Source organism: Bidens hawaiensis, unplaced genomic scaffold (genome assembly GCF_021521415.1).
Source record: "Bidens hawaiensis isolate Kalapana, Puna unplaced genomic scaffold, B.hawaiensis_p1.1 tig00022162_1, whole genome shotgun sequence".
Lineage (NCBI taxonomy): Eukaryota > Viridiplantae > Streptophyta > Magnoliopsida > Asterales > Asteraceae > Bidens > Bidens hawaiensis.
Window position 1 is genome coordinate 13,453 of NW_027493436.1, and position 10,911 is coordinate 24,363.

The 10,911-nt window shown below is 31.5% G+C and overlaps 1 protein-coding gene across 1 annotated transcript; it reads right to left on the minus strand.

Moving 5' to 3' along the window:
• Positions 1 to 7,181: 7,181 nt before the first annotated feature.
• On the minus strand, positions 7,182 to 10,295 carry LOC143564789 (ATP synthase subunit delta', mitochondrial-like). Its single transcript, XM_077051963.1, has 2 exons — positions 9,990 to 10,295; positions 7,182 to 7,749 (listed from the first exon to the last, which is right to left on the minus strand). Exons 1-2 carry the CDS (start codon positions 10,254 to 10,256, stop codon positions 7,405 to 7,407), a joined length of 612 nt encoding a protein of 203 aa, XP_076908078.1. The 5' UTR covers positions 10,257 to 10,295; the 3' UTR covers positions 7,182 to 7,404.
• Between the last annotated feature and the right edge of the window lie 616 nt (positions 10,296 to 10,911).

Consider the following 10,911-nt stretch of genomic DNA (forward strand, 5'->3'; position numbering starts at 1 on the left):
GCGACCTAGTTAATATTCATGTTACTCCCATTCCCTCCCCAAAAAAACCTCGTGCGCATAGATTCCATTGCATCAATAATTCTCTTTATGGCTTTTAAAAGAGAAAAGTAATAAAGAGAACTACTCATGAAAGGATTGGAGGCTAGATTCAAGGTATACGAGTTTATTAATTCCACTCCACTTTCAAGCAAGATTAGGTGAGTGTTCAGTGTACTTGAGTAATGGTCTTTTTCTTTTCAGTGTAGGAACACTGACTTCACACTAGTAAGTTTACCATAAAATAAATAAAACTTTGAAAGCTTGGTATCACTCCTATAGGAAAGTAGGGAACACAATTTAAATGAAAGGAAAATTGGTTGACTCACAACTTGGAACACCCATAAGCCTAACAACATAATTATAAATTTATAATCCACACCTAAACCACAATGAAGTAAGAGATACCTTAAAAGATGTGATGCTTTCATTGAGCATGTAAGAACTTCCATAGCAAGAATGAAGAGAAACGGGGAGAGTTGATCTCTTTGACGAACTCCCCCTTTATTATTCTCTTGTCAAAGTTAGTCGGGGTTCACTGGGATAATCGACACCTGGTCAAGATTTTTAGAACCATGATCATACCCATAATGACTTCAATTTAACAAAGGAAAGAAAACAATGGGGGGGGGGGGGGGGGTCTTGGGTTCAACTCTAACTTGTGATTAAAAAAAGGTTTCAGGTTATGTCAAGAGGTTTTCCTCACTTATGATGAATTTCCTCCCGAGAGTGGAATTATGGAGTCGGGATGATCGGCTGAGTCGGTGGTCCATCAGTAATCCAAATAGTCGTTAAAGAAAATCATGATTACAAAGTTGTATATATTAGTTATCCACATTAACAACTTTTACCGGTTTAAACTTTAAGCTTTTTTACAAATCATATAAATATATATAATATAATGTATCTCTATGTAATTTGACAAAAAAAATATATAAATTGATGTAATCAAAATAAGCAAGTTGAAACTTTATAAACTATAAATAATCGATCAACAAATCAGAAATTTGTGACGTCGGGTTTGTAGACGTAGACATTAATAATTTAGCGAGTAATATATTCCTCATTATGTGGAAGTGAGTCATCATCGTCACATGGTAAGTTTTTCCACTCACCACTGACTTTAAAAAAGACCATAAACTTTAGATTGACAGCCACTCCTTTTTACCAAATTTATTTACATTTTTGAAGGGTCTCTTTATATATGCAGAAATGAACGGGAAAATCGAATGAAAGGATTGAACGAGTCATTGTGATAAAATGAAAAAAGAGTAATGTGTGAAGGAATAACTAAACTAAAACAACACATCGTATATATAAAAGTAAGTGATCTTTTACGATTTTAAGATTAAATGAGACATTTGAAACACATTTACAAGTAAGTGATCTTTTACGATTTTAAGATTAAATGAGACATTTGAAACACATTTACAAGTAAGTGATCTTTTATGATTTTAAGATTAAATGAGACATTTGAAACACATTTGAATTGTGGTTACTATTCGATGATTCTTTATTTCAGTTTGACTTAAATTACAATTTTGAAACTTGTTTATTATCTAATAAACTTTTTTTTAATTATTACATCCCACACGGGGATAAATTATATATTATATGCATGTAGGTTTCGTTGTCTTGTTTTATTTTATAGAAGTTAAAACAATTATAATTGAAAATTACGTAAAATTGGAACAATTAGTAAAAGTTAAGCGATTTTAAATAGATAAACTTTTTATGACTAGGGATGTAAGACTGAAAATTACGTAAGACTGGAACAACTTTTTAAGATTTAAAATTATGTTTGAAAATTACATGAGTTGAGCTGTTTGTGAGCTCATCGAGATTAACTCATTAGAAACTTAAATCGAGCCGAACTTAATAAATGAGCGCGAGCCCGAGCTTGAGCTTATCGAGCTTGGGTTTTTTTTATTTATGTGGTTTTTACTTAATATATTTATATTAAAACTCTTATTTTATATAAAATTATAAATAAAAAAGTAATTAAGTAATGCATATTAGATGATTTAAAGTTATAGTTCTAAATACATATTTAAATAATTGTAAAAAAAATAGAAATGAAATAATAATTAAATAATTAAAAAATACTAAACAAATCGAATTCGAAAAACTACTCACGAACCGAGCTCAAGCTTTAGAGACAAAGCTCAAAACGAGTTAAGCTCTATCTCAAGCCCTTCTAAGTTAAAGAGTTTAGCTCAAATCTTAATGAGCTCGAACTCAGCTGGACCGGTTTACACCCATTGAGTAACTTTAATAAAACTTTTAAGAAATTGAATTACTTTTTGGTGAGATTTCTATTTAAATACATTTTCTGACAATTGTAATTAGTTTTGTTCTTCTTTTTCAAGTTTAGTTATTTAATGTGTGAAAACTCTTGTATATTTTTTAGTTGTATCTTACTAGTTACTATATTATAAATAATAGATTAAAGGATGTGGATGGGCCTAGGCCCTCTAGCTCTATCCAAGGTGCATGGGGATGGACCTCATTCATTCCCACTCTCCATAAACTTTACTAGGTAATGGAAAGTTCATAGCCATGAATATGTCACCAATCATAAAGTGCCTCTCTTTTTCGTTTAACATCAATGATTTTTTTAAGTGGGATTTCAAATCCAAACCACCTTTACAGATTATGTCTAGTTGAACCAAATTCTTCTATACATTGTATACGTTTACAATCAATATATACGTATGTTGATGATATTGAAACTTTATATTCACGTAAAGGCGGTGGTGAGAAGGACATCAAGGAAAACTATAAAGAACGTTTAGGCCTATTTATGAATGCCAATTCACTCGTCTAGACTCTCAATTTCAAATTTCTTTTTGCTTAAAAAGATTTTTGGTTTTAACCTCATTTTCGTTTCTATCGGGAATTGTGTGATTATCAGAAATTAAGTAATCATACGGTTTCTTAGTTGTATAATTTGAAATTATTTTCATCAACTTTCAAACTCAAATTAACCGCAAAAATTAGACACTTGTACGCTTACTTTATCGCATTTAAGGGTGGCAAACCCAACCCAAATGGATTGCTTTGGGTTAAGATGGATAAATTTTAAAAATAAGATGGGTTAGGATGGATCATAAAAATTTTTCCAGTGGGTCAGGATGGGTTGGAAATATACAAGTGAGTTTCATTTATAGGTTAAAATGGGTCAAAACAAAATATCCAAGTTATCCAAAATTTAGTTAATTCAAAAAACCCAAACTATCACGTGCGAAACAAAACTCATCCGAAACCCAAAAAACGATCAAAACGAAACAAAAACCCCGAGCCGACTAAAACGAAAAAAATAAACAAAAACGAAATTGAACCGAAATATAAAAACGACCAAAACGAAACAAAAAAAACCGGAATGAAACCGAAAAACTAACTAAAACGAAACAAAAAAAACGAAATGCAACCGAAAAGCTAACCAAAACTAAACAAAAACACCGAATCGACCAAACCAAAACAAAACTGAATCGAAATAAAAAAACGACCAAAACGAAACAAAAAAACAGATACGAAACCGAAAATTTGACCAAAATGAAAAAAAACGAAATGCAACTGAAAAGCGGACCAAAACAATACAAAAACACCGAACCGACCAAAACGAAACTAAAACACCGAATTGACCGAAACAAAACAAAAAAAAACAAAACGAAACTGAACTGAAATAGAAAAACGACCAAAACGAAACAAAAAAAAAAGGGAAATGCAACTGAAACCTGACCAAAACAAAACAAAAAAATCAAAACGAAACTGAACCGAAATAGAAAAACGACCGAAACGAAACAAAAAAACGAATTGAAACTGAAAAACTGACCAAAAGGAAACATAAAAAAAAACTAAATGCAATTTAAAAACCGAACCAAAACGAATCAAAAACACTAAACCGACCAAACGAAACAAACAAACTGAAACGAAACTAAACCGAAATAGAAAAACCACCAAAACGATACAAAAAAACCGATATGAAACCGAAAAACTGACCCGAAACAAAAAAAAAACGAATTGCAATAAAAAAGCTTTACTAAAACGAAACAAAAAAACTGAAACGTAGCCGACCAAAATAAAACAAATGTTACGAAACGAAACAAAAAAAACAAAATGAAACCGAAAAAACTGACTAAAACAAAACAACACTGAAACCGAAAAAACCGAGAAACCGAAACTGAAATCATTGAAACCAAGTAGATACCGAAACCGACCGAAATGAAAAAAAAAACGAACCGAAAAAACCCCGAAAAACTCGAACTAGAACCAGTACAAAAAGTTTTTTTTTTTTTTTTTTATGAACGAGGATGATGGAGGAAACATTTTGGTTATTTTACAATTTGCGTTTTTTATTTATATTTTGAGTTATTATTTTTTTAATAGTTTTTTTGAATATTTTTTTAGGGGTTTTTAAAACCCTTTGTATGTCAACCTTCACTTGGGTCAAGATGGGTTAGTTTTACCCATCTTGACCCATATCCATCCCAACCCTCTATTTTAAAAATCTATCCTGACCCCATACCCATCCTGACCCATACCCATCCTGACCCATAACCCAAATCCAACCCAACCCACTCCTATTGCCACCTCTAAATTCGCATTCGACATTGTTATATCTCAAAACGTATGTTCTATATAATCTATTTGCACATTTTGTGACTTTCGTTCAACATCACAAGTACTTTCTTTTATTCTTTCCAACTTTGTATTTGATTTTAAACTATGACGAATATTAGTAATATTCTCGTTTTGTATTTGAATTCTTTTTATAAGAAATGAATGGTATATGTATAATTCAAATGTATTCTTCGCTTACAATAATCATTACTTAACTTCTTAATTACTATGAATATATTAAAAAGTTCTTTTGATACTTAACTCCTTTAGGTTTGAGTCAAGTGTTTCATTAACCACAAATAAATTCATTTATAACTAGTTACATTGAATTAACGTCCTGTTCTTGAGTTTTTATAAAGGAGGGAAAGAAAAGGAAAATTAATGATAGTTAAAAAGTGAGTGTTCTTGAGTTTTTTTTTAAGATGGAAAGGAAAGGAGTGAGAGTTATGAGGGATTAAATTAATGTATTTTCCCAGTAAGTTATCCTCTAAAAAATGGAATGATTAGTTTTTAAACACGTAATAAAGCCAATTTTAAAAACTGTAGCTGTCACTAAGATTTAAAATCATTTTTTTAACATTTAACAAATGTTAGGGCTTAACCACAACCCAAAAAAGAGAGGAAAAGAAAAAGGGCACATCAGCCCACTTTAATCGACATCCTATAAAAACTTTGTATAATTGTATTATGATGTTGATGATCAAAGCAAAATCTTAATGAAAATCTCAAGCCTCATATATCATAAACAATGGTGAAATCCATCCAAGATGTTATCTTACCCCACCCCAATCCTCTCTTCTTTTCATATTTTGTATATTTTATATTCACCAAAAATCCATACGCATATACGATAACTAAAGCATTGATTAGGCTTTTTTTGAGATTGAAGTTCAAAAATAATTCATTAAACAGTGAACATTGATTAGGCTTTCTTTTGAGATAGAAGTTGAAAAATAATTCATTAAACATTGTGTTCGTATTATTTTATGATGTTTAAATCAGAAAACATTCCTCCCAAGGATATTTTTGTCTTATAAGACTAAGGGGGTGCTTGGGATTGCTTATTTTTACCTCCTTATAACTTATAAACTTTTTGAAAAATAATAAGGTGTTTGGGATTGCTTATATTGTGAGAGAAAAAGTTCCATAAGTTACACTTTTGTAACTTATTAACTTAATGAAAAGTTATAAGAAGGTAAAATAAGGAATCCCAAACACCCCCTAAGTGTGGTGATGATAGTAGTGTTAGTGAATAGTGTGTGTGTGTGTGTGTGTGTGTTTGGGGGGCGGGGGGCGATCCCTTTTGCGTCATTACCATTTCAACATCAAACCATTACATTTGAAGAGAGAGGGCATCAGAGGGTCATGATTCATGAGCCCCTTGGGTGTCTGTGTGCTAACAAGTAACGCCTTAAGGCCAACTCTAAATCCAACTAATCAAAATACCTCTCATATTTTTAATAAATAAAAATGAAAAAATAATTGTCTTCTGGTTAAACTTTTTACGGGTGTGTTGAGGGCAAAATTGATTAATACACTCCGCCTACATGACAATGATATTACTTTTCCGTAACTAGCCCTAAGATATTGAAAGGGCTAGTATTTTTTATTTTTTATTTTGTTATTTTAAGATTTTCATACATTTGGTATCAAATGTGGCACTCCCAAATTCACCATGAACAAATATGCAAATACCATTTTACCAAGGTTTTCCATTCCACAAAAAGAGTTGAGCCTTAAATGGTAGCATGCCGAAAAAGAAAATCCATTAATGTTTTTTTGTTAGCATAGAATCGGTTACCCAAAAACTCATAAGAACCTCACCAATATCTTATAACCAACGATATCATATAGATCTCATCAACCTAAATGAAAGCACCAATATCTTATAACCAACGATATCATATAGATCTCATCAACCTAAATGAAAGCACGAGTACGGCTTGTTCTTGAGTTTTTTAACCAAGGAAAGGAGAGGGAAGGATAAGAAAAGGAATGGAAAGAATTTTTTTTTTAATTAGATGTGTTCTTAAGTTGGAAGGAAATTAGAGGAAAGGAAAGGATAACTATGTTAAAAAATAGTTATACTTAGTAATCATCCCATTTTTGAAAGGATAACTTATTGGGAAAATACATTAATTTAATCCCTCCTAAATCCTCCTGCTTCTTTCCTTTCCATCCTAAAAAAAACTCAAGAACACCCATTTTTTAACTATCCTTAGTTTTCCTTTTCCTTTCCCTAAAAACAGGGCGTAAGACCTTTATTACACGGATATCTATAAATGTGTAAACACAACGCATTTCCACACTACCAGAAGACACAATGCACTTAAACTATAACCTAAGATGATGCATGTGACTCGTGTCTACTGTCTAAACACACATGCTTAGCTTACTATCACGCTTCGGGTTACATAAAGTTTGGTTCAACAATGCAGCAGGAAAAAAAAAACAAGTCTCAACTCTCAACATTCATAACAATCATGCTTCATTATGTCCACATCTCAAACAATCAGGTCAAGTAACAGTAACAAACCAACTAATCATCATTATCTTGAATTTATGTCCAACTTTCAATAAACCAATCTTGATATCAAACAGGACATATTATATTTCAAATTCAGAATGAAGAAACCCACAAAATGCAAAAACATTCTGCCAAAGTTTTCCCCATTTGCATAAAACAAAATTAAGAGAAAACTCTTATTTTTCAGTCAAAAATAACATTAAAAGATGACAAACCCCTTAACCAGTAAGAGCAGAGTTGAGTGCACTGTGAACATCAACTCCAATCTGGGCTTCTGCTTTGTCCAAATCGGTTGATGCTGAGCTAAGTTTCTGAGTGAACTCGCTTAAACCCTTTTGTACTTGTGCTGGGTCAATGCGGTCAAGGGGAACAGCCTCAACAGCCAATATGTCTGCATAGGAGTTTGAGTGCACAAAAGCAAAGCCACTGCTTATGAAGTACTTCTTTATATCGTTACCTTCATGAACCGAAAGGAGGCCTGGTTTGAGCTCTGCAATTGTCGGTACGTGTCCTGGTAAAATACCCATCTGGCCCGTTGTGGCGGGAACTATCACCATATCAACCTTTAATAACATCACAAAAGAAAAAAAAAGTTAGCATGAAATTTATATAATAACAGGTTTCTTTTGAAAGTTTCCATCAGTCATCAATCATAAGCATGTTCAAACATCTCAAACCACAAAGAATTCAAGTATCATCTGTATAGCAAAATCAAATCAATACTTATTCTAAACCTGCTAATAAAATAAATAAACTGAAATCACTTATAAAGGATGCGGAAACGTGCAACCAATATAAACAGATCATATTTTACTAGATAGCCCAAGCCAAATGTAGTGAAAAGCTACATTAATAAAGACTTACAGGTTCTAAAACCAATAAAAATGTGAAAATACATTAATAAAACTGATACCATATTATAAGATAAAAGAATGATATGTAGCACCTACATGCATATTCGTTGAGTATTGAAAGCTGTAAAACACATCTCTCATTTAGAATGTGAACACACATTACACATGCACAAATATGTAACAAGAATCCAACTAAAATCACTAATTTAGGATGTGAAATAGTATGATCAGTATATGTACTTTGTGTACTCGATATGCAAATATCTAGTATACAAGGCACGACTATGATCATACCTTTTCACATCCTAAAAGGGTGGTTTTGGTTGGATTCTTATTCATGTTACATATTTATACATATATCTTCACATTCTAAATGAGTTTTTTTCTTTGAAGTTTATTGTTTCAAAACTTTTAATACTCACTTAGTCTATATATTTGTGCAACATATAATTCGTCTTGTCTTACAAACATGGTGTATTTTATCCATATTCTTCTTATCTCACGTTTTTATTGGTTTTATAAATAGTTAGTCTTAATTGATGTCGCTTTTAACTACATACTGTTTTGAAGTACCCAGTAAAAGGAGTTTCGTCTATGTTATTCACAATCTTCAACATCCTTACTATGGGATTTTAATTTGATTCTTACTAGATTAGCAAAATTTCAATATACATTAATCAATTGGTCCTATTTTGAAAATATACCAACTGAGTTTTGCCCTACAAATTTTGAATGCATATGCACAACGATTTAATAAATTTATAAATAAGAAGCCAAATTAAACTACTCATTTATATTGAGTAGAGATATGAACATAATCATCAGTTATAACCAAAACACGTAAGAATTTCTTGCAAAACAACCTAAACACCAGAAGCTTAGCAAAGAAATATATAAAAACGCACACACACACACAATTAATAAATAACCAGATGAAACTAACACATTAGGGGAAAAACCTCATTAGCCACAAATTCTAAAGCATATTAGCATAACCTAAAGAATACCAAAAAAAATAAAAATAAAACAAAAGGACAGAAAGTTTCAATAACCACAATACCAATATATATTAATCGACTTTGCTATACAAATTTTGAAAATATACCGACTAATTTTGCCCTACACATTTTGAATACATATACACAAAAATTAAAATTCGTAAAAACAACAAACCAAATCAAACTACTCATTTAGAAGAGTATAAATACATGAACAGAAGCATCATTTACTGCCAAAACACATCAAAAATGCTCACAAAACAACCAAAACACAACTAACAAATAACCAGATGAAACTAAAACATTAGAGCAGAAAGCCTCAATAAACACAATATTCTATAGCATACATTAGCATAACCTAAAAAACAAAAAATTAAAACAGTATAACTTTTTATAAAAGTGAATGAAATTATTTCAATTTTTAACCGAGCAAACCCTAGAATATCCACAATAAAATAAAAACTTGTAAAAACAACATGCTAAATCAAAAACTCATTTGGGATGAGTAAAATACGAACCCAAACATCATTTTTACAACCAAAACATATCAGAATAATACCAAATAAATTAAACACACGCACACAATTAACAAATAACCAGATGAAACTAAAACATTAGTATAAAAAATCTCAATAACCACAATATCATATTAGCATAACCTAAAGAATACCAAAAACAAAAAAAGAAAAAAAAAAAGACATTATAACTCTGTATAAAACTAAATCAAATTATTCCACATTATTAACCATCTCAAACCTAAAAACAATATTCACCCTAAATTAAAAATTAAAATAAGATAAATAAATAAAACATTAAAACTTTTTATAAAACTAGTCTAAATTATTCCATATTCACCCCAAATTAAAAATTAAAAGATCTAACAAAATATTAGATAACCAAATCATCACCCATCTGAAAGCCTAGAAGACTCAAATAAACAAACAAACAAACCTCAGCTTTTGACAGTTCAGCAGCGTACGGAAGGACGAAATTAACAGTGAGTTTAGACGGCAGAGATGACGGAGTGGGAGGGCGTGGTTCCATGAACTGGCTGGGTGTCTTTGGTGGATCGATGTTGGGTGCGACCTTCTTCCATGACTCGATGAACGCACTGTCGCCGGAGGAGGCGTCGGTGGCAACCTCGGTGGAGAAAACACGGCGGATGGTGGTGGTGGTGGATCGGGTGAGGAGGAGGCGGTGGGTTGCTTGACGGAACATGGTGGCGATTGGGTTGTTAGGGTAAACTGGAGAAATGTAAACAATTTGGGGATCTTGGGTTGTACACTATTTATTTAGGGTAACGTTTTCTTTTTGTTTTAAGTGTCGCCGTGAGTTATTATAATTTTACTAGGCGGGTGTCCGCGCGACGCAAGGGTGTTTGAAGTTGTTAATCACGTACAAATATAAGTGTTTATGGTTCAGTTAAAACATTGAAATCGTTTAAATCGGTCATTGGTTTGACTTATTTTTTTTTTTCTTTTTTACTTTCGGTTTGTTGGTCGGTTTCAAAATTTTCAAAATGTAGTGAACGGTTGGTTCGCGGTTTATATCGGCAACCGGCCGTATGAAACCAGAAAAGACTATAAATTAACATAATTGCAATATGATTCCTTTTGTAATCTTTGTTGTTATTATTTCACGTCCCAGATCTTCCACTAATATTTACCATTTATGTGGCTAAAATTATCATTTTTTTATTTTTGATAATCTCAAGTATCATATTAGGTTAGTTTTTAGTTAAAATTGATGATACATTTAAATTACTAATTATTTTAAACTTAATTTATTATTAAGGTTTAAACTATGAAACCAAACTGGAACCAGGCTGTTAGTAACGATTCGGTTTCAATTTTCAATAGCCTAAAATATTTAT